This window comes from Mirounga angustirostris, unplaced genomic scaffold, assembly GCF_029215605.1.
Source record: "Mirounga angustirostris isolate CCGP_5_RB_7025 unplaced genomic scaffold, mMirAng1.0.hap1 SCAF_17, whole genome shotgun sequence".
Taxonomy (NCBI): domain Eukaryota; kingdom Metazoa; phylum Chordata; class Mammalia; order Carnivora; family Phocidae; genus Mirounga; species Mirounga angustirostris.
This window is the reverse complement of record NW_026991725.1, coordinates 30,913,947-30,939,232: the sequence shown is the minus strand read 5'-3', so window position 1 is coordinate 30,939,232 and position 25,286 is coordinate 30,913,947. Positions and strand designations below refer to the sequence as shown.

Here is a 25,286-nt window from a genome sequence, read left to right as displayed (position 1 = left end):
AGAGCATTATATTATAACTTAGTGAAAATAAATTTGGTTCTCCTGAGAAACAAACAGGGTTTTAGAGGGGAGGGGGGAGGGGGGATTGGTTAGCCCGGTGATGGGTATTAAGGAGGGCATGTACTGCATGGAGCACTGGGTGTTATATGAAAACAATGGATCGTGGATCACCACATCAAAAACCAATGATATATTGTATGATGACTAACATAACATAATAAAATTTAAAAAAAGAAAAAAGAAAATAATTTGGTTCTCAGATTTCTAGTAGCATCTTACTCTTAGGTGTTATTCTAAGATGTTACCTCTAATAGCTTTTACTCCATCCATTCCATCTGTTAAGATACTGACACCAAACTTCCCATTAGCTGTTAAAAAAAAAAAAAGGCTAAGTTGGGATCCAGAAAAAGACAGAGCTTTAGAATAAAAACATACAGTACCTATGCTGTGAAAAAACTCCAGGCAGAGTCCAGTATTTCCACTATTTAATTTGAGTACATTTTCAATTCTTAATTTCAGGCTTTCTAGGATTCAGTCTGTATTAGCAAAATGGACTCTGAGATTATAGGAAAAACATTTTGTGATGCCACACTAGTTCATAAACTCTTAGGACAATTCATGCTGTCCATGTTTTTCCTGGAAACTTTCAGTTCTGGCAGGGACACAAAACTCATGCAGGTACCAAGAGTAAAAGAAGTAAAGACCAAAAAGAATGAAATCTTGCCATTTGCAATGACATGGATGAACTGGAGGGTGTTATGCTGAGTGAAATAAGTCAATCAGAGAAAGACATCTATCATATGACCTCACTGATATGAGGAATTCCTAATCTCAGGAAATAAATTGAGGGTTGCTGAAGTGGTGGGGGGTGGGAGAGATGGGGTGCCTGGGTGATAGACATTGGGGAGGGTATGTGCTATGTGACCGCTGTGAATTGTGTAAGACTGTTGAATCACAGACCTGTACCTCTGAAACAAATAATACATTATATTTTTTAAAAAAAAGAAGAAGATAGCAGGAAGGGAAGAATGAAGGGGGGAAATCAGAGGGGGAGACGAACCATGAGAGATGATGGACTCTGAAAAACAAACTGAGGGTTCTAGAGGGGAGGGGGATGGATTAGCCTGGTGATGGGTATTAAGGAGGGCTCATTCTGCATGGAGCACTGGGTGTTATGCACAAACAATGAATCATGGAACACTACATCTAAAACTAATGATGTAATGTATGGGGATTAACATAAGAATAAAAAAATTTTTTAAAAATGCAAAAAAAAAAATAAAATAAAATAAAGCTACAGCAAACACTAAAAAAAAAACCCCCAAAAAACCAATGATGTAATGTATGGTGATTAACATAAAAAAAAAAAAAAGTAAAGACCAGAATTCTCATCTCACATCTTTTACTAATGTACTTTCTGTTCTTCTCTTTAATCAGTGTCCCTTTCAGAATGGCTGGTGACTAATTATTACTCTACCATTGCAGCAATAGCTATTAGTTCTTTATTTCTCCAAATAATTATTTTTTTCTTATTCTTTTCTGCTTATTTCAGTTCATCTCTTGATTCATCTTCCACACTCATTAATTCCCCATTCATTAATTCATAAATGAAGGGAGACAGATTTAAAGCCTCACTCCAAGGAACCACCAAACAGACCAGATAATGACAATTCTTAGGGAAAAAGGCTTTGAAAGAGCTCCAGCCCCCCCACTGTTCCCTCCAGTGGCTTCCAGGCTACTAGTTTTCACTGCAAACATAGAATGTTATTTTTCAAGACTATTATGGAGCTGTAAGACAGGGGATGGGAATAGAGCAAGTTAAAACATCACAGAGCCTACTATTCTTACAGAGATTCAGTCTTTTTTTTCTTAAAAAATGCTCCCCAGATTGCAGCAAACCTTTGGTTAATGTCCAGTCCTGAAAATGTTAATTTTGATAATTTTTGCCAGTTTTCTCACTGCTTTTATGGAAGAGAGAGTTTTTTGGTGGCTCTTACTCTGCTTTTTATCTGACATCCCCAGGTAAGTTTCTAAACTAACTAAACTAGGTAAGATCACAGCTAAAAATTACCTTATCTGGAAATTATTGATAGCTCCACCTAATTACCTTTTCCTGATATCCCAATAAAACTTAAAAGCATAAAGAAAATAAGCAAATAAAAAACTAACTACATGTTTTTCATTGGTACACAATAGTACTAGAAAATTAAGGAATGATTTAATAAAAAATATCTTTTGGAAAAAAACCTCACCCTATTAGAAGGGTATGAAACCCATGGCAAAGATATAACTAAATAGCATTTGAATCATATGAAAAAAACATATTTACATGTAAGAGGCAGTATTCAATAAAATGTTTCTAGGTGATATTTCTTGATCTCATTGGATTGTGCCCAGCTAAACATATTCTATTTCAGTTTATTTAAAGTGGGGATTACTCTGTGATTCACCACACTTCAATCCTAATTAATATTTTCTTTAATACCTATAATTCTGACCTTGAATCATGAAATCTGGTCCAAGGATATGGCCTATATATAACTAGGAAAAATGTCATACATATTGGCTGAAACCTGTAGCCCTTGTTCCTGTGAAAGCAACATTCTAAGCTTCAACGAGAATACTAAGAATTGTGATATACTAGACATTAAGCTCCTTAGGTCAAGGACTATGTTTATTTTTATTCACCATTGTATCTCTAGCACTTAGCATAACACCTGATATATAGTGCTCAGTAAATATTTGCTAAATAAGTGAATAGTGAAAAAGTACCAACTTTAGATTATTATATTAAGAGAAAAAATCATTCTTATTTCAGCTACATAAGTCCTATAAAAAATACCAGCCTCAACCCAAATTTTCATGAAGGTACAATGATACCTAAATCACTCACCATCAACTGGTAGAGTTGGAGTAAGATCATTAAGTTCCTCAGCTGTAAGTCTGATTGCCATGTTTTCAAGAATAGAGTCAAGGTCATGGTCATCAACCTGCAACCCTATAAAAAAGAAAGACATGAGGAAATTAAAATGAAAGTCAAAATATGATATTAATTCCCATGTATAGTAGTTATTAATTTCATTGTAAAAAGAGGTTAAGGACATTTAAGTGTTTAAAGAGAGTCATTAATGGACTAAAATTAATCTATTCATTTATATCCGATACATCTAATATTGAAGATAAGCTTGCATAACAATACATTGAAATAGGGCTGAGAAACCATTCAGGTTAATTTTGGTCGCAAAACAACAAATCTAACAGTTTTTAATATAAATATCTATACAAATCAAGTTGAATTTGATCACTGTATTTCAAGATATACTATCTTAAACTTTTATAGCTAGGCCTACATTTTATTATCTCCACATCCAAAATTGAGGTAAACCTAAATATTTAGAACATCTTTTAAATATAAAACAAAATTATTTCATCAATATGAACATATATATTAAAACTAATTATGGGAATATATGTGAGAATGGTAGGAAGCAGTATTTAATAAGAAAAAAGCAAAACACAAGAGTTTCAATCTGACTTCTCAATTTGCATCTCACTCACCTATTATATCTTCTGGACAAGTCAGCAACCTATTTTTATATACATTTCTACTAGCTGTAGATGGAAGAAACACATAATTTAGGTCACAGAGAAAGTATCTAGACATGCTAAAATAATACCAAATATCCAAGTTCAGAAATATAGAGCATAAAATAATTTGCTCCTAAAATTTACCTAATATCTTCTAGAAATAATAAAAAGTGTAAACAAAATTCTTAATATGTATGGTAAATCTATCAATTCTTTAGCACCTGAGACAATTATTAATACCTATCATGCCAAAGCAAAACACTTCCATATGTTGTATTTTTTCTGAGTCCACCTTTTTTTCCCTCTCCTATTATAGCTCTACATCTCTCCTCCTCCTCCTCCTGTTTCCTAGAGGTCTTAACCAAAGGCATCTCAATGGAATGAAAAATATTAATATTCCTTATTCCAAATGGCAAGAATTATAATTGATGAGCCTCTTGATTTGCATATTTTAAATGGAAATTTATGTATTCCTATATATTAAAAATAATCACCCTTAAAATTATGGCTATTTTTAAACTCTAACTTATAAATGATCTGAAATAAGCAGAGTATTGGATAATAAAATAATTTAGGGATATAATCCTAATTCCCTGAAGATTCTACCCGATACTTGCAATTCTGAAAAACTCCCTTTATGACTATATTAACTCTCTTGAAGGCAATATGAACTCTCTTGAAGACTATTCTGATAGTTGAAATGCCCACCATTAACTGGAAGTGACTTATTTAGCTCCAAGTGTTCTTTAGGTGAGGGATCTATCCCCATTTTTTGCAGGACATTATCCAGCTCACTGAAGTCAACTTCTCCTCCTTCAAAACAAAAGAAGTAGAAAAAGATAACATTTTTTAAATATCATAATTTCAAATTATTAAAGAGAAATAAGGCATAATGATACCTGCTAAACAACAAGCAGTCAATTGGCAGACAGAGAATGAACAGTATTTCTTTAACACTGGTAAAAGAGATGCTCCCTTAATGATGGCTATAAAATAATATTTCACAATTGAATAAGGTTCATATAATTTAAAAATTATTAGAATAATAAAGATGATTGGTACAAATAACTGTTTAATATAGGGTATGAGATTAAGCTAGAAATCAATAGCAAGAGATACTAGAAAAATCCTCTAAGTTTGGAAATTAAAGAATCCCTCTCTAAATAAATTATGTGTCAAAAAAAACCCACACTGGAAGTTAGAATATATTTTGAATTGAGTAACAATAATAATATTACATATTAAAACTTGCAAAGGTGTACTCAGAGGGAAATTTACACCCTTAAACGCATATAGTAGAAAAGATGAAAAGATCAATAACCCAAGGTTCTATCTCCAGAAGTCAGAAAAGAACAGCAAATTAAACCCCCCAAAAGGAGAAGAAAAATAATAAGGACAAAAGCAGAAATTACTGAAGTGAAAAACAAACTTTAAATAAAATGAATACAGCCAATGTTGGGTTTTGGAAGACTAACAAAAGTGCTAAATGCCTGCATTATGACCAACAAAGGAAAAAAGGAGAGAAAGCACAAATAACATATTTTTAATGACAAAAAGGACATCACCAAGAATAGCCAAGAGAAGCCTAAGGAAATAAAACAGATTTGGAGGATTTACGCTTCAGATACCAAGACATATATATATATTTTTAAAGATTTTATTTATTTATTTGACAGAGAGAGAGAGATAGTGAGAGCAGGAACACAAGCAGGGGGAGTGGGAGAGGGAGAAGCAGGCTTCCTGCCAAGCACGGAGCCTGATGTGGGACTCCATCCCAGGACCCTGGGATCATGACCTGAGCCGAAGGCAGACACTTAACGACTGAGCCACCCAGGCGCCCCAGATACCAAGACATATTAAAGCTATGGACCAACAAATAGACCAAAGAAAAAGAATAAAAAGAATGAAAAGCCCAGATATATGCAACACATTCAGTTGGCCTTACATTAAAGTAGGGAAAGGATCATCTTGTCAATAAATGGTACTGCATATCCATTTAGAAACAGACAGTTACAGAAGGGAGGAGGGTGGGGGGAGGGGGTAGCTGGGTGATGGGTATTAAGGAGGGCACGTGTTGTGATGAGCACTGGGTGTTATACACAATTAAGGAATCATTGAACTCTACATCAAAAACTAATGATGTACTATATGTTTGCTAACTGAATATAAAAAAAAGAAACAAAATAGTGACCTTTATTCTGTATCATATAGAAAAATCAATTCTGAGTGGATTATAGATCTAAATGTGAAAGGAAAATAACAAAACTCCCAGAAGATAAAATAGTAAAGGTTTTCATGACCCTAGTGTATGCAAGGATTTCTTAAACAAGCCCCCAAACACTCTAACTATAAAAGAAAAGACTGACTAATTCAACTACATGAGAAAGCGAAACTTCTGTTCATCAGAAGATAAAACACAACCGGAGACCCTGCTCAGTGCTGCCAGCATCCTGGCAGAGAAGCTGAGGTCACCATCAAACTTGAAATATTTAAAGTGGAGACAATCAAAGTGCATTGTTGTGGGTGATGGTGCTGTTGGTAAAATGTGTCTTCTGATATTCTACACAATGAACAAATTTCCATCTGAGTATGTATTGACTGTTTTTTGGGTTTTTTTTTTTAAAGATTTTATTTATGTATCTGAGAGACAGAGAGAGAGAGAGAGAGCACGAGCTCTCGCACAAGCATAGGGGAGTAGCAGAGGCAGAGGGAGAAACAGACTCCAGCTGAGCAGGGAGCTCAATCCCAGGACCCCGAGATCATGACCTGAGCCAAAGGCAGACGCTTAACGACTGAGCCACCCAGCTGCCCCAAATTTAGTGCTTTTAGAATGGGTTCAAACTTAAGCAACCAGCAACCTAATATAGACTGCTGTACGCATTAGATATTATATATAAACCTAATGGTAACTACAAATCAAAAACCTGTAATAGAAATGCAAAAAATAAAGAGAAAGATATTCAAGCATATCACTGAAGAAGGCCATCAAACCACAAAGGAACAGAGCAAGAAAGGAACAAAGAAGAACTACAAAATCAATCATAAAACAAGTAAGAAAATGGTCATAAGTGCATACCTATCAATAATTACTTTGAATGTAAACGGACTAAAAACTTCAATCAAAAGACATGGAGTGATGAAATGGATACAAAAGCAAGACCTATTTATTTTATTATTATTATTTTTTAAATATTTTATTTATTTGACAGAGAGAGATAGCGAGAGCAGGAACACAAGCAGGGGGAGTGGGAGAGGGAGAAGCAGGCTTCCTGCCGAGCAGGGAGCCCGATGTGGGACTCGATCCCGGGACCCCGGGATCATGACCTGAGCCGAAGGCAGACGCTTAACGACTGAGCCACCTAGGCGCCCAGCAAGACCTATTTATATGCTGTGTACAAGAGACTCATTCCAGACCTAAAGATATATGCAGATTTAAAGTGAAGGTATGGAAAAACATTTATCATGCAAATGGAAGTGAAAAAAAAAAGCTGGGGTAGAAATACTTAGACAAAATAGACTTTAAAACAAAGGCTGTAATAAGGGACAACAAGGACATTACATAATGATAAAAGGAACAATCCAACAAGAAAGTAAAATAATTGTAAATATTTAGGCATTAACATGGGAGCACCCAAATACATAAAGCAACTATTAATAGATATGAAGGAAGAAATCAATAGTAATACAATAACAGTAGGGGACTTTAACACCCCACTTACATCAATGGATAGATTATCCAGACAGAAAATCAACAAGGAAACGGTGGCTTTGAATGACACTTTAGACCAGATGGATCTAAAAGATGTATTTAGAACATTCCATCCAAAAACAGTGGAATACACATTCTTTTCAAGTGCATATGGAACATTCTCCAGAATAGATCATATTAGGCCACAAAACAAGTCTCAACAAATTCAAAAGGATTGAAGTCGGCAACCTACAGACTGGGAGAAGATATTTGCAAATGACATATCAAATAAAGGGTTAGTATCCAAAATATATAAAGAACTTATACAACTCAACAATAAAAAACCCTAAATAAACCAATTAAAGAATGGGTAGAAGACATGAACAGACATTTCTCCAAAGAAGACATACAGATGGCTAACACATGGAAAGATGCTGAGTATCACTCATCATTAGGGAAATGCAAATCAAAACTACAATGAGATAACCTCACACATGTCAGAATGGCTAAAATCAAAAACACAAGAAACAACAGTTGTTAGCGAGGATGTGGAGAGAAAGGAACCCTTATGCACTGTTGGTGGGAATACAAGCTGGTGAAGCCACTGTGGAAAACATTATGGAGGTTCCTCAAAAAATTAAAAATAGAACTACCCTATGATCCGGTAACCACACTACTGGGTATTTACCCAAAGAATACAAAAGCACTAATTCAAAAGGATATAGGCACCCCTATGTTTACTGCATTATTTATAATAACCAAATTATGGAAACAGCCCATGGGTCCATCAACTGATGAATGGATAAAGAAGATGTGATACACACACACACACACACAATGGAATATTATTCAGCCATAAAAAGAATGAAATCTCGCCATTTGCAACAACATGGATGGAGAGAGAGACTATAATTCTACGTGAAATAAGTCAGTCAGAGAAAGACAAATATCATATGTTTTCACTCATATGTGGAATTTAAGAAACAAAACAAATGAACAAACAGAAAAAAGAGAGATAGGTAAACCAAGAAACAGACTCTTAACTACAGAGAACAAACTGATGGTTACAACCAGAGTGGAGGTGGGTGGGGGATGGGTGAAATAGGTGATGGGGATTAAAGAGTACACTTAGCATGATGAGCAGTGAGTAATGTATAGAGGTGTTGAACCACTATAATGTACACCTGAAACTAATATAACTCCTTATGCTAATTATACTTGAATTAAAAAAATAAATATTTAAAAAAATTCAATATGTAAAACACAGACATCCAAGCAGACAAACAGGCAACAGACATGAAAGGAACTTTACAAAAGAAGTATCCAAATAACCAATAAACATGAAAAAGGTGCTCAACATCATTAATCACTAGGGATATGCAAACTCTAACAGTGGGATTCTACAGCATGCACACCAAAACGGCTAAAATGGAGAAGAGAGAAGTATTAGCAAGGATGTAAAGCAATTGAAACTCTGATATACCGTTGGTTGATGTATAAAATGGTACAACTACTTTAGAAAATGGATTGACAATATCTAACAAAGTATACACAATCCTATCCTATAACAAAGCAACTTCATTTCTAGGTATTATGGCCTAGAATTATGCACATATGTTCACCAAAAGGCATATACAGAATATTCATAGCAATATATTCTTCTTAACTGCTCCAACCCTGAAATGTGCTGTGATGATAGATTGGAAAGGTACATTGCGGTATACTTATACAGTGGAATATTGCACAGCAATGTATTCAGATACAATGAGTTAGTTAGAAATCATTTCAGCCACTATGGAAGGTTCTCTAAAGATCTCCTTGACTATAATTTCATACATTTTATAATATGAAGCAATGAACACTAACAAACTGCTGCTACATGCAACAATATGGATGAATCTCAGAGAATAACATGTACTATAATGTTAAAGGGAAGAAGTAAGATATCATGGAACACAAATCATATGGTTCCATTTACACAAATTTCAAAAACAGGTGAAACTAATCTGTGGCCCTAGAATAAAGGATGCAGTTACCTCCAGAGAGTATGGAGCAAGTGACTGTGAAGTGGTATAGGGATCTTCTGGATTATTGATAATGCTTATTTCTTAACCAGGTGATAGTTAAATAGATATGTTCACTTTGCAATAATTCTTAAGCTGGACACACATGATTATATGACATAGTAGTAATGTATTTCATACTTCAGTAAAATATTTATCATAGAAAAATATAGTTTAGTGTAAAGAATTGGGATCTCAAATTTACAGTAGCTTCTCACTGACCTGTAATATCTTGTACTGTATCTATCAGTGTTTTCAGATCAGTCTTCCCTTTAGCTATAAAATAAGGCATAATTGAGATACAAAGCAGATTCATTTAAAAATTATAAAACAATAAACCAGAAACAAGTTAAATTCCATTATTCCATATCATTATTTGGGCTCATTTTAATTGCATAATCCTTAGTTTTCAGAGATTGACCTAAAATATGGCAGTGGTAGCAGGGACAGAGAGACATTGATGGATTTATATGTGGGATTTTTTTCAATGTTTTATTATGAAAATTTGTAAACATACAGCAAAGTTGAAAGAATTGTGCAATAAACACCCTTATGTCCACCATCTAGATTCTCCTCCAAACCCATCATTTTGATCTGATCTCCTAAGCTCTCTAATCTCTCTTTCAGTCAGGGAAGGAAAGAAAACTGAATTTAATGAGTGTCTACCAAGCCATGTAGTGGGATGGGTGCTTTCATATACTATATCTCAATCTTCTGTAAAGTTATTATGACTTAAAAAAAAAAAGAAACTGAGCCTCAGAAAAGTTAAGATATTTGCCTAAAGTCACAAAGTTAGTATGAGACAGAAAACTGTAGCTATCAGATTCCTAAATCAACACTTGCTCCATTCCACCAAATCAACCAGGCTGCTGGGGTAGAATTTAAAAGCAGCATAATCACTTGCATTAATATTCTTAAAACTGACCATGAGCACACTTAGTCCTCAGAAAGCACCTTCTCTAATATGATAGCCCTAACCTCCAAATCAAAATTTCACTTATATTTTTTGCTTATATATTTCTTTTGCCCCTTTAATCAAATGCAACTTTAAGAACAAGCACCACACTTTTTTTATCCCTCCATGGATTGGTAGATGGGCATTAGGATTGTTTCCAATTTTTAGGTATTATGAATAAAGCTGCTATGAATATTCATGCACAAATATTTCTGTGAACATATATATTCATTTACCTTGGAAAGATACCCACTAGTGGGATTGCTGGGTCTTATGGTAAATTTATGTTCAGCTTTTTAAGAAGTTGCCATACTGATCTCCATGGTAGTTAGAATACCCTCTAGCAATTGTATAAGTTACAGTTACTCCATATTATTGCTAATACTTGGTCTTGTCGATCTTTTTAATTTTTGTTATTCTAAGGGATGAATAGCAGTATCTACTAATGATTTAAATTGCATTTCTCTGATAAATACTGTTCGGCCCCCTTTCATGTGGTTATTGGCCATTTATATATCTTCTTTTTTTCCCCATCATTTTACATGATCTGGTTGTGTACATAAAAATTCCACAGGATTTTTTTTATTTAAATTCAATTAGCCAAGATATATATCTTCTTTTGTGAAATGTCCATTCAAATCTTTTGCCCACTTTCATTGGTTTGTCTTCTTATGATTGAGTTGTTCTTGATATTCTGGATATCAGTCCTTAGTCACATACGTTTTGCAAATATATTCTCCCAGTCTGTGTCTTGCCTTTTATTTTCTTAACTGTGTCTTTCAGAAAAAGAAGTTATTTATCTTGATGAGATCCAATTTAATCATTTTTAAAATTTCATGCTTAAGACTCTTAGCCACCTGTCTAAGAAATCTTTTTCTACCCTAAGGTCACAAAATTATTTTCCTATATTTTCTTCAAGAAGTTCTCCTTGGGGCCAGATAAATAATTGACTTTGACTAATAAAGGTGAATTGGCTTTCTTCATTGAATTTTGGGTTTAGTTTTTCTTGACTAAATTCACTGGAAACAATCTAATATACATTGTTTTTCAAAAAGTGGCAAAATACACAAAATATACAAAAAGAATTTGCCATAGATAGTACTGTAAGTTTAAAAAGTTTATTATAGGGGCGCCTGCATGGCTCAGTCATTAAGCGTCTGCCTTCGGCTCAGGTCATGGTCCCACGGTCCTGGGATCGAGCCCCGCATCGGGCTCCCCGCTCAGCAGGAGGCCTGCCTCTCCCCCCTCCACTCCCCTTGCCTGTGCTCCTCTCTCAATGTGTCTCTCTCTGTCAAATAAATAAATAAAATCTTAAAAAAAAAAAAGTTTATTATACTTATTCAAATCTCTAGCACTTAACATAGCATCGCCTATTCAGTAAATATCTGTTAAATAAATGAATTAGTTAATTAACAAATTTTTCACTCACCAGTAGATGACCTCCTATCTTTTATCCCATTCTTCTTGTTCACTTTTTTATCAGCTATAAAATACAAAATTAGGTCATAAAGGTAAATACTTATAATTATAGTGAATGTTATAAAATTATTAATGTAAACACAGCAATTTAGGGAGGTTGCATTTATTGACCTAAATATGATCTAATCTAATTCCAAATAAATATAAGCAATAGGAAAAAAGAAAGCTATCAAGAATCAGTGAAGATTCTTGTTTCTGAGAGATAATGAATCAGTTACAAAATAGGGCACTTTGAAAAATATATAATAAACAAAAAAAATCAGAATTCAAGTTTTGTAGTATCTTTCAGAACTCAGAATGAGTTCCCTTTTAGGCAGTGAGAAAAAGAAGACACATTTGAGGCGCCTGGCTGGCTGGGTTGGTGGAGCGTGTGACTCTGTATCTCGGGGTTAGGGGTTCGAGCCCCACGTTGGGTATAGAGATTGCTTAAAAATAAGATCTTAAGGGGCGCCTGGGTGGCTCAGATGGTTAAGCCTCTGCCTTCGGCTCAGGTCATGGTCCCAGGGTCCTGGGATCGAGTCCCGCATCGGGCTCCCTGCTAGGCGGGGAGCCTGCTTCTCCCTCTGCCTCTCTCTCTCTCTCTCTCTCACGAATAAATAAATAAAACATTAAAAAAAAAATAAGATCTTAAAAAAAAGAGAGAGACGAGCACATAGTACATCATTAGCTAACTGAACATAATAAAAGAATTTTATAATAAAAATAAATAAATAAATAAAAATCCTTTACCTCTCAAAAAAAAAAAATTCATTCTGCTGATGTAAGGAGATAGGGGTATGCCATCTTTTTTCCTTGTTACCCAACAAAACTTTTAAGCCATTCATTTTAGTGAGCTGCCTCTTCCAGTTGTGCAAAACAACCAAGAAAAACGAGGCCTGTGATTGAGAGTCTATTGGGAGCCCTGGAAGGCAGCAGGACATACAGACCTTGCTGAGAAGCTACAGCAAGGGGGAAAGTAGAGAAGAAATGGGAGCACTGACATCTCAGCAGGAGAGTCTGCGACAGCCACCAAATTTTCCACAGTCCCAGCATAGCATCAAATAGCAAAACACTTCTTGTGACCCAGTGAAAGGAACAGGGGTTAGTGAGAGGAGCCCAAAGCCCCAAGCACCTGATAGTCGAGCTGAGGTTCACAGCAAGAAGGGCCAATACAGATGGCAAGATAAAATGCCAAGTGCAAAGGGAGGCCAGTCAGCGAATGCCAGCATGAAGATTTAAAAATAAATGAGGATCAGAGCAGACATATCATAATGATGTTTTGACTCCTTTGACTCTGTTTTGACTCCTTAAGTACAGTAACCTACCTGGCTGAAGCTGCTCCTTCATATTCTTTTCTGTGTCCTACCACACCATGTGCATATCCCCATACGTTAGCATTTCCATTAGGAATGCTTTTACTACCTGTCCTGGTCTATCAAGTCTGTGTTAGGACCACTTCACCTCTATTCCCACTCCTGTGCAAACTCGGGGGTCAGGGACACAAGCAGCCATCTCCCCTGTATGATTCTGTTGTCTGTTGTCTGTTGCATTTAGTCCCGTTTCCTTCACATCCGGTCCCCTGTCGGTGTCAATTAGGCCTCTCCTCTCCCACGCTCCCTTGGCCTGTGGAACGTTGTCTGGTCCTAGCTGTGGTTCCCATCGCTCCCTCTTCAACCCCCTTGGTTAACCTTGTGCCTGCCTGTCTCACGTATGATCACATCCCCAAAAGGGCGGACAAGATAAGGACTTTTTTTTCCACACTTTATAATCATATAAAAACAGTAGGCAAATCGCTTAGTGGTTGGGTTGTTCTACTATTTTCAACATTTAGATTATATTTTGATTAGATTTGCAAGTTAAAGGATTTGTCATTGTTTCTTTAAATAACAATAAGGCATCATACCCCTATGCATAAAGTGCTTCTTCTATTTATAAGGTTGAAAATCCAGCTTTTTAACATTGTAACGAGAACTTGTATTTCATAAATTTTTGTCCTACTTTGAGCTATATAAAGGCAGTGAAATATAGCTACATTTGTTCTAGAAATGCTTTTCTTCAGAGGCTGATTTTTGTTAATGTCTTGATTTTATCTTCAAAGCGCAGACTAGCACTTTAAAAGGGGAAGGGAGGAAAAATTGAAAAAAAAATTCTAAGTTACAGAATGTTGTGTGCCAGGTCTTTCTTGACCTATTGGACTGGATCTACATGGTAATGGTGGCAGTTTAGGACCCTACCCTGAGGGAGCAGTTCTCTGGGTCTTTGGACTTGCTCTGAACTTTGGCATGTCTCTGTTCTGTCTTCTGGATACTTGGCAGGGCTATGGAAGGGTCAATCTGCTTTCCTACTGGATTATAATCTTCGGAACGGCCAAATCATGTCTCATTAAATTCTATATTCTCAGTGTTTAGCACAATACATAAAACATTGTGGGATCTTAATGCTTTTTGAATCAGTGATACAGAGGAAAGATTGCTAAAGTATTTCTATAAATAGAAGTTTAGATCTAAAGTACTAACATAGCGAATACATATCCTTTCTTCCACACTCTCCAAATGAAACTTTTAGAAACCACAAAATTTATTCTCAAGGAGGGAAACCTAAAGCATAACATTTAAGGTAACTTTTTTTTATTGCTTTTGTCATTTTCTATGGTTCTAAATATGAATTTTATATATAAGAAGTTGACATTAATAAAAAGACTTCTCAGAACACAGAACCATGTATACCATGTGTATGTATATGTCATCTTCAACCAACAGGACCTTCAGAATCTTATAAAATTCTTTACCTGACATCTCCATCCTCATGTTTCCTGGAAAAGTGCCTAGGTTGCTATCATCAACCCTACTTCCTAGGAGAAAAATAGAAATGATAAAAGCTATGAGAATGGGAAATGCTAATGATTTTCAATTTAAGAAAAAATACTTCCTATTATCTTCACATTGTTATATTCCATTTCAGTATGAAAAGAAGATGCTTTTGACATGTATTCAGACGTACACTTTAAGATATTCTATCAGAAATGGAAGCATGTTCTTTTGATCATTTTACAGAGTATTAATATGGCTATAAAGCACAGGAACGTTTAACCTAGTACAACCCATATGATATTGGACATGAAGTGTTACTTGCTGATATTGAGCAAACACTTAGGGGTCAATATTTAACATGTGGTAAATAAAGTGTTATGCATCCATCGAATGGGGAATCCATTTTCAACTTATACTCAGAGGAAAAAGTGATTTTTCTTACAAAATGATATATTTGGTATTCTCTGCCAGTCAATTCATCAGGAAGATATAACAATCATAAATGCAGATGAACCAAATTAAGTCTAAGAATACATAACAAAACTAACAAAATTTAAGGGAGAAATAGAAAATACAACAATCATAACCGGAAATTTTAGCACCTCTCTTTCAACAATTGATGGACTAGCTACCAAAAAAGCCAGTACAGATGATCTGAGGAAGCTATCAACCACCTTTACTTAATTTATACTAATAAAATACTATACTCTTTAACTGCAGAATACACATTTTCAAGTGCACATAGTACATTTACCAAAATAGACCAATGCTGGGCCATAAAACAAGTACCAATAAATGGAAAAGAACTGAAATCATAAAGGATATGTTCTCTGACGGTAATGGAATTATATTACAAGTAACAATGAAATAACCAAGAAAACCCCAAATATTTAGAAATTAAATGACACACTTCTAAACAGGCCATGGATAAGAGAAGAAATCACAAAGAAAATAGAACATATCTCAAACTGAATTATAATGAAAACAAAGCATTTCAACATTTATTGAATGCAGCCAAAGCAGTGTTTAATAAGAAGGGTATGGGTCTTCATGCTTATATTAGAAAATGAGAGAGAGCTAAAATCAGTTACCATACGTTTCACCTTAAGAAGCTAGGAAAAAAGTAAAGTAGATTCAAAGTCAGTTATAATGATTAGATAATAAGTTTAGATCTGAACTTTCTGGAAGCTAAGGCATAAAGGGGAGCTCAGGTTATTGTCTACACAAAGTAAGCACACTGGTCTTTGGGAGAGAGAAAGTTTTTTTCTGATATTAAATTTCAAGACATTTTTCATATTCATTACTAAATAACATAATGGAAAATGTCTTCAGGAGACACAGTGACACTTTTGGTATGGCTGTTTTTAACACCAGTTCTCAAAACCAGTTGAGATATATTATTAGGAAGTTGCCTCAAAAGAGGCATTTCTATGAAATATCTCTTCATAAATATTTTTGGCTTGTCAAAGCTACACGTGTGTGCCTCCCCAAAAGTAGGTTGAGATAGTCAAAGAAGTAAACCTTGAGCTTCTGCAACCATAGAGGGTGCTTAAAAATGGACAATATGAAGTGATTTGAATGTGCGTGTAATGTTGGCTTGGTGTCAGAAATATTCTTCTCACTTAAATGTGCAAAATATAAATCGTTCCTTCCTTTTCAGTACCAGAGGGGCAGGAAAGGGCAGCCGATCAGGGAACTCAGAGGCCTAAGATTACGGAAATAGTATGCAAACCAAAAGAAGAAAATGATCCTTAACATTATAATTGACAAACCTTGTGCTAAAGTTAAACTTTGAATTAGTGTATAAAGAGAAACTGGGGAGGGGCTCCTGGGTGGCTCAGTCGGTTAAGCGACTGCCTTCGGCTCAGGTCATGATCCTGGAGTCCCGGGATCGAGTCCCGCATCAGGCTCCCTGCTCAGCAGGGAGTCTGCTTCTCCCTCTGACCCTCCTCCCTCTCATGCTCTCTGTCTCTCATTCTCTCTCTCTCAAATAAATAAAAATAAAATCTTAAAAAAAAAATAAAGAGAAACTGGGGAAAAAAAGGGTGGGGGTAGCCAATACAAAGAAATAACCAAAGAAAACAATGTTCCAATAACAAAAGAAGAAAAATAATAAACCTAAACAAAAATTCCCCTAATAGTAACAGAGGTTTTCACTAGTTTCTTGATGAAGAGTTATTATAAATCAGTATCAGGAACCCACTATTTATCATGTTAATACGTCTTGTACAATTCCACTTTAAAGTAGAGTAACTTGCAAACAGCCTAATTCCAAGTGCTGTTTTAGTCATTTTAATACTATTTTTTTCTTCATAAGGCCCTTAGTGGAAAAGATAATGGCAGTCAAGACCCTGGTCTCAGACTAGGCAGAAGACGTAACTAGTACTCTCTAAAGGGCATGTTCTCTTTTAGTTGTGCTATGCATTTGACACGTATGGAATAAAGACACTAGAAAATTAAGCCAGTGTTAAATCATTTTAAGACCATCTCAAAACCCTAGTTGCAGTCTTCCCAAGAGATCCACAACCCACATATTATCTATCTCTATTCAACTGAAAATTCTTACTTTCAGGTAGAGGTGAAAATCCTGAATTGATTAAATTGCCCACAAACTCTCCTAGATTCACTTTCTCGTCCTCTGAAAGAAAAAAACGCATGTCAGGGAACAGGGAATGTGATCAGAGACTGGCAACTATAGCATAACTGCTATACTGAAAATCAGTTTATAGATTTGGCCTTGAAATATAGACCTGTATATTCAGTCAGAAAGACAGACGCATACATATCATTCAGACACATACACTCACCCCCTGCAGATCCTCCTTTGTATGACGCTATTGAAAATAAGTGGAACCCAACAGGGTAGCAGGTAGGAAAGAGCCTTGGATAATCCATGCGGCAGATAAACCCCGCAAGGATTCTTGAGAAGTTCAAACAGATGCGCGTCAAGATAAAGGATATCTGGAAACGTGACTCACCCGTGAGAGTCACACTCTGCAGCGATCTTTGGAACACATCTTCAGGCAACGGAACACCTATATATTTCATAATGGAGCCTAGGTCCTCAGGAGTGACCACATTCTTCCTAATGGCAGCCAGAGCTCTCAGGGGGCCTTCTTCTTCTATATTCAAAAGAATATACAATGTATGAACTTAAAAAAAACCCACTCAAATATCAGTAGTGGGTCCTGGATGATGATCATGATGATGATGATGATGATGATGATGATGATGATGATAATAACTTCTAGTAGTAGTACTACTGCTACTTCTATCACTTACTAAGTATTCTGTCTGAGCTTCCTGGGCACTATGCTAAGTGCTCTATATACACCATTTCATTTAATACCACAAAAATTCCTTATTTAACAGATAAAGAAACCTGGCCTTAGAGAAGCTAACCTGCCTAAGCATACACAGTTACTAAACGTGAAGCCAAGTGTGGAGTCTGATTTCATAGGCAGAATGTTTAGCCACTAGTCCAAACAAATCATTGCAAATATTTAATTTGAGATTGAAGAATGATTACATAAAAAGAAATCTCAGGATGTCTGCTTATACTCATCTCTAGCATATCTGAGGCTGGGAATTCCATTAAAGCTATGATAACTAATCATACAAGTAATTTTCTTGCCAAAAATTAGATAACCACCCATAGTTTGATGTGACTGTTCTTAATTTTTTTCATTCAGTGGATACTTGGATGTATCCAACACATACACACAAAAATGTCGCCCAAATAACGGAAAGACTGGCACTGCTGTATCAATACCAAAGAAAGGTAATGTTCATTTCTGAAAGTACCATGTATGAATTGTAAGAAAGTAAGAAAGTAAGAAAGAAATTTTAAATATTATACTATCATAAACCCTATCCCATCATAAACATTAACTCTGTGAGAGATTTGCTTATAAGCCACATACCTGGGAAAGTTTTATAGGCCCCATTTAGAAAACCAAAGATTAAGGATAAAATATTTTGTCAGCTGAAAAAAACACCATTTTGGTTACATCCTAAATACCTTGGCTCTGTTGAATAGTTTCATCCCTTATAGCTACCTAAATTAGGCCTTTTGAATTTAGTTCAGTTTTAATTTTGGAAATTAAAATTTAGAGGAAATTAAGCCATTTCAATTAATCTCAAGAATATGGGCTGCTCGGAGGAGACCCAGGGGATCCAAAACAGCTGTGAATTTACTAACCAAGGCTCATTTAGCCTAAACTTCAAGGAGACCCAGAGGTTCCACAGACATCACAGATATCTCACTGTTGGAGAGGTCAGTTAACTGAACACATTAGAACCAGATTATATTCAATGGCTCATGGTTAAGGTAGTGGAGTAATGGGAAGAATAACCTATTACATAATATGGAGGAAGCCTATATGTTTCAACATGTTCCTATATGTTTCGGTAGTTAATCTTCTCATGATAAAATCCCATTTTAATAAAATGATAATAGGATAAAAAAGAAAACACTGATTTTTTAAAAAAAAAATTTAGTATAGCTGACATACAATGTTACATTAGTTCCGGTGTACAACTTAAGGATTTGATAAGTTTATACATTATGCTATGTTTACCACAAGTGTAGCTACCATCTGTCCCATTATATCACTATTACAATATCATTGCATTCCTTATGCTGTGCCTTTTATTCCTGTGACTTATTCATTCCATAACTGGAGGCCTCTATCTCCCTCACTCCTTCACCCATTTTGCCCAACCCTCAAACCTCCTCCCTTTGGGCAATCATCAATTTGTTCTCTGTATTTATAGGTTTGATTCTGTTTTTTGTTTATTTGTTGTTTGGCTTTACCTTTTTTTTTTTTAAAGATTTTATTTATTTATTTGAGAGAGAGAATGAGATAGAGAGAGCATGAGAAGGGGGAGGGTCAGAGGGAGAAGCAGACCCCCTGCTGAGCAGGGAGCCCGATGCGGGACTTGATCCTGGGACTCCAGGATCACGACCTGAGCCGAAGGCAGTCGCTTAACCGACTGAGCCACCCAGGCGCCCTGGCTTTACTTATTTATTTATTTATATTTTTATTTTCAAGTAATCTCTACACCCAATGCGGGGCTCAAACTTACAACCCCAAGATCAAGAGTCACATGCTCTATAGACTGAGCCAGCCAGGCACCCCTGTTTGGTTTTTTTTAGACTCTACTTATGAGTGGACTCATATGGTATTGGTCTTTCTCTGTCTGACTTATTTCACTTAGCATAATACCCTCTAGGGCCATCTAGGTTGTCTCAAATGGTGCGATCTCATCCTTTTTATGGTTGCATAATATTCCATTGTATAAATATACCACATCTTCCTTATTCATTCATCGATTAACACTTAGTTTGCTTCCATGTCTTGGCTATTATAAATTATGCTTCAATAAACATAGGGGTGCATCTATCTTTTCGAATTAGAAGAGAACACTGATCTTATTCCCACAGAATTTCATAATGTCCAAGACACTGGCAACTGATGGCAGCCATCTTAGATCACAAACTTGGACGCTGAGAGGAATCACCCAGATGGATTTTGTACTTTTATCCTTTTTGAGTGATGAAAAAAATACTATAATTTCAAGAAAAGGTCAGGACTAGGATCCCTTATTGATTTGTCATCCAAAGTACATTTGTTATACACATGATGTGCTTTAGCATTAGAAAACTGGACAAATGCATATAATCAAAACTAAAGAATTCCACTCAAAAATTTTATTGTTAAAAAATTCTCACTTACTTGAAACTTTTGTAAAATATGGCATTTTCATTAACTGAGTCAGACAATCTTTTAAGTCCACTTTCCCCTCGTCTGAAAATGAAACATAAAGAAATGAATGGTCTTTGATCCAAAGATACAAAAGAATGAGGTCACAAGATATGCATGCTTACTAAACCTTCAGAACCAAGTTAATCCTGTTTTCTAACTCTGATGCTGCTAAACACATCTCAGACTATGAAAAGGAATATGATAATATGACTCCTGTGGTCTTTTTTGTTGTAGAGCCAATGAGCATTTTATGGATTTTACACTTATTTCCAAGTGGGACCATTTTTTTGTATGTTTCCTCTCTGATACGACATTCTCTTAATTTTTCAGCATTACAAGTCCTACTATAACCATTTATTTTTTGTGTGTTTTTTAAAATTTTATTTATTTGAAGAGAGACAGAGACAGAGTGAGAGAAAGGGAGAGAGCACAAGAGGGGAGAGGGAGAAGCAGGCTCCCTGCTGCAGCCCAACACAGGGCTTGATCCCAGGACCCTGGGATCATGACCTGAACTGAAGGCAGACACCCAACCCACTGAGCCACGCAGGTGCCCCACCATTTATGTTTTGAGGGAAGACAAGAAGATATTCACTAGAAGTACCATAAACCAAACTCAACCATAATACCTAAAGAACACTATACATACTTATAAGCAAAGCTATATTAATAAAGGAAATGTGCAGTCTTTTGCTTTTTATTAGTCATATACTGAGAACTTAAGAAAAAAGAATACCATAAGGCTTTGCACGTAAGCTAAACATCCTTCTGGCAGGATTTCAAAAATACCAGTGTAGTCCTTTGAGTACTCTGGGGAAACCAAACTGGTAGTGTATATCACCACAATAAGGCTTATCCCTGTGATTTATGGGCTTGAGAGAGCTTCACAGCCCCTGTCCAATAAGAATGTATGATTCAAACCTCAGAAGGCAAAGAAAGGGAAAGAAGAGAGGAAGATCATACTTCCCTAGGATAAATTCAATATTAGAATAATCCAAAACAAACTCTCATCCAAGCCTAATAGGGAAAATCTAATGTTACTGAACTCATTATATTTGATTCCTAATCGATCAACTCTGTGGATTTATGAGTAAAAGTAAACACAAGTTTGATATGTAATAAATGACTCAGAAAAGAAATACTTACTATCAAGAGGAATGGATATAAGCACCTCCTGTAATTCTTCCTCTGGGAAATAAATCCCCAGGCCTTTCAGTATAGATTTTACTTCATCAACATCAACTTTTTCACTGGTGACTTTGTTTAAGGCATTTGCAAGTTCATTAACCTCTATCAGGAGAAAATATTTTCAGTTTAGATACAAATTCTAAATAATTAGCTTAAATCATAATTCAAAAAATTAGTATAGATACCTAGCATTTTTTTAAAAAAGATTTTATTTATTTTTTGACACAGAGAGAGAGACAGCGAAAGAGGGAACACAAGCAGGGGGAGTGGGAGAGGGAGAAGCAGGCTTCCCGCTGAGCAAGGAGCCCGACATGGGGCTCCATCCCAGGACTCTGGGATCATGATCCGAGCCGAAGGTAGATGCTTAACCACTGAGCCACCCAGGTGTCCCAATACCTAGCATTTTTTAAAACAAGTCAGGAAACGACAGATGTTGGCGGGGATGCGGAGAAAGGGGAACCCTCCTACACTGTTGGTGGGAATGCAAGCTGGTGCAGCCACTCTGGAAAACTGTATGGAGGTTCCTCAAAAAGTTGAAAATAGAGCTACCATATGATCCAGCAATTGCACTACTGGGTATTTACCCCAAAGATACAAAAGTAGGGATCTGAAGGGGTACGTGCACCCCGATGTTTATAGCAGCAATGTCCACAATAGCCAAACTGTGGAAAGAGCCAAGATGTCCATCGACAGATGAATGGATAAAGAAGATGTGGTCTATATATACAATGGAATATTATGCAGCCATCAAGAGGAATGAGATCTTGCCATTTGCAACGACGTGGATGGAACTGGAGGGTATTATGTTGAGTGAAATAAGTCAAACAGAGAAAGACATGTATCATATGATCTCACTGATATGAGGAATTCTTAATTGTAGGAAACAAACTGAGGGTTGCTGGAGTGGGGGGGGTGGGAGGGATGGGGTGACTGGGTGATAGACACTGGGGAGGATATGTGCTCTGGTAAGTGCTGTGAATTGTGCAAGACTGTTGAATCTCAGATCTGTACCTCTGAAACAAATAATGCAATATATGTTAAGAAAAAAAAAAAGAAGAAGAAGAAGGTAGCGGGAGGGGAAGAATGAAGCGGGGGAAATTGGAGGGGTAGACGAACCATGAGAGACGATGGACTCTGAAAAACAAACAGGGTTCTAGAGGAGAGGGGGGTGGGAGGATGGGTTAGCCTGGTGGTGGGTATTGAGGAGGGCACATTCTGCATGGAGCACTGGGTGTTATGCACAAACAATGAATCATGGAACACTTCATCTAAAACTAATGATGTAATGTATGGGGATTAACATAAGAATAAAAAAAAAGATGATATAGTACTCACCTTAAATACTCTCTTGAGGTACATATGCATCTAACTCTCATTTTATACATATAAAATAGATCAGTTGTATAAAACAAACTCATAGTAGAAATTAAACCTTGATATCGGTCTCCTTCTTGTCCATCTATCTCTGTTTCTCATGTTTCCTACATCCTTTGTGTATGTGTCCAGTGATCTCTCTGATGCTCCCCAGTCACTGTCACCTCAATTTGCCTTTTCTCCATTCCTTTATTAAACTTAATTTGTCTTATACTGACTCTCTTTTACTTACAGTTCAGAAGCTTGGTATACATGCTAACAGCTAATAAAGCTGCTAACAGAATGATTAATTTTTTAAAAGATTTATTTATTTATTTATTTGACAGAGAGAGAGACAGTGAGAGAGGGAACACAAGCAGGGGGGGTGGGAGAGGAGAAGCAGGCCTCCTGCTGAGCACGGAGCCCGATGGACTCTGGGATCATGACCTGAGCTAAAGGCAGACGCTTAACGACAGCTACCCAGGCGCCTCTGGAATGATTAATTTTTAAATAATTGGAAATGAATGTTAATGTAAGAAAGACTTTTGCCTCCCCATATGTCAGTCTCCTCTTTATTTAATAACAAACACTTTAATAGTGTCCTAATATAGGTAATAACATATATGTTATTTCCTACCCTAGAACCATTCACACCTTCTTCCTTCCGTCTGGAAGACTCTTCCAACTCTTTCAGTAGCTGATTCCTTCTCCTCCTGTAGGTTTCAGCCTGTCACATCTCAGAATATGCTTTCTTGGCCATCGTATCTAAATTAAGCCACTGTACCTTAATGCTCTACCTCTTCCTTGCACATTTTCTCCCTAATATTTAGCAAAATCTGTAGTTATTTATTTGTTCATCTGTCTTTCTTCAATGAGTTCTCTGGGGTCAGAGACCAGTATTTACCTATCTTGCGTACCAGCAAAGTGCCACTTGTTTGTTGAACGAATGGATTGAATAAATGATCTTCCTGCCTCTCGTGGCTCCTTAATCCAATACACTGTTAAATCAATCTTTAGAGACAGCTTAGCACCTGACTCTCTTGCCCAGAGAATATATTGAGACCTGTTTTGAGCTAACATTTAATACTCCCTTCAGATAGACCTATCAACTATCTCTCATTCCTCATCTTCCAAATCCTACTTATGTCTCCATTCTTTCCCTTCTAATCTCTAGGTCTCAGTGTTTTCTTGCTTTCCCTCTACCTACCAAGATGTTACCCTTCCTTCAAAGCCTCCCTCCATTTTTTTCATAGGAATCTAATCTTCATCTGAACTCTTAAAATAATAAATATGCATCACTAATTTGATCTTATGCCATATTAGTTATGTTTTTATGTAAATGGCCTATCTTTTCATCTAGATTTTAAGATTCTCATGGCCTACCTTATGCATATTTTTGTGTTTAATATATGTGTGCTGATCATGATGCTATTAACCTGTAAGTTATAGCATAAATTTTTAAACTAAACCATTAAGCTGTAATACAGAAAAAAATATATATCTTCACATAGAGTCCAACACTTGCTTGTTGTGGGGTTCTAGGTAAGGTACAATTTTTTCAAACTTTACTTTTCTCATTCTTTATTATAAGACTCCTACTTAACAGTAGAGTCATAAAGAATAGTTGATGAGAAATAAATTATGTGAAAGTGCTTGGTAAAACATCAACACTATACAAATGAATTATTATTGCCAACTATTATGATATTATTTGAAACCAAACAAAATAAAATATGTCTTTAGAGAATATGAAATAAAACTATGCACACTTTTGTCCTCAAGATACTTTTTATACTGAAAATAAGAGTTGGAGAAGAGTTTTGGTAAGTTCATAAAACATTAGGCTATTAACTCATTTTTAAATAGAGTTAGAGCTTTTCAAAATTCTAGTCAAAACGAACCATGAGAGACTATGGACTCTGAGAAACAAACTGAGGGTTCTAGAGGGGAGGAGGGTGGGAGGATGGGTCAGCCAGGTGATGGGTATTAAAGAGGGCACGTACTGCATGGAGCACTGGGTGTTATACGCAAACAATGAATCACAGAACACTACATCAAAAACTAATGATGTAATGTATGGTGATTAACATAACATAATAAAAATAAATAAATAAAATAAATAAATTCTAGTCAAAAGTTAGATATTTCACAGAGGACATCCATCACGTGATGCCACAAAATGTTTCTTGGTACCACAATCGAAAAGACGAAGATTCAAGTTGGATGGATCACTGATCCCAGTAAGTTAAACGTGTATATTTTCATCAGGATGAAAATTCACATATTCTCTATGCAATTACAAAAAGGAATGAGAAAGCTCTTTATATTCTGATATGAATAAATATCCAAAATATATTGTTTAAAAAAGGAGACAGAACAACATACACATTATGCTTCCACCTATGTAAAAAGTGTGTG

General features: G+C 35.9%; 1 protein-coding gene across 1 annotated transcript in view; it reads right to left on the bottom strand.

Moving 5' to 3' along the window:
• Positions 1-25,286, bottom strand: part of LOC123854704 (uncharacterized) — a 160,972-nt gene that overhangs the window by 112,993 nt on the left and 22,693 nt on the right. The window contains exons 10-20 of the mRNA XM_064583319.1: positions 21,474-21,617; positions 20,301-20,372; positions 17,541-17,684; positions 17,129-17,200; positions 14,541-14,603; positions 11,724-11,777; positions 9,562-9,615; positions 4,297-4,401; positions 3,559-3,612; positions 2,894-2,998; positions 306-368 (exon numbers count right to left, since the gene is read on the bottom strand). Of these exons, the coding sequence (XP_064439389.1) occupies positions 306-368; positions 2,894-2,998; positions 3,559-3,612; positions 4,297-4,401; positions 9,562-9,615; positions 11,724-11,777; positions 14,541-14,603; positions 17,129-17,200; positions 17,541-17,684; positions 20,301-20,372; positions 21,474-21,617 (930 nt within the window). The remainder of the gene's footprint in view (positions 1-305; positions 369-2,893; positions 2,999-3,558; positions 3,613-4,296; positions 4,402-9,561; positions 9,616-11,723; positions 11,778-14,540; positions 14,604-17,128; positions 17,201-17,540; positions 17,685-20,300; positions 20,373-21,473; positions 21,618-25,286) is intronic.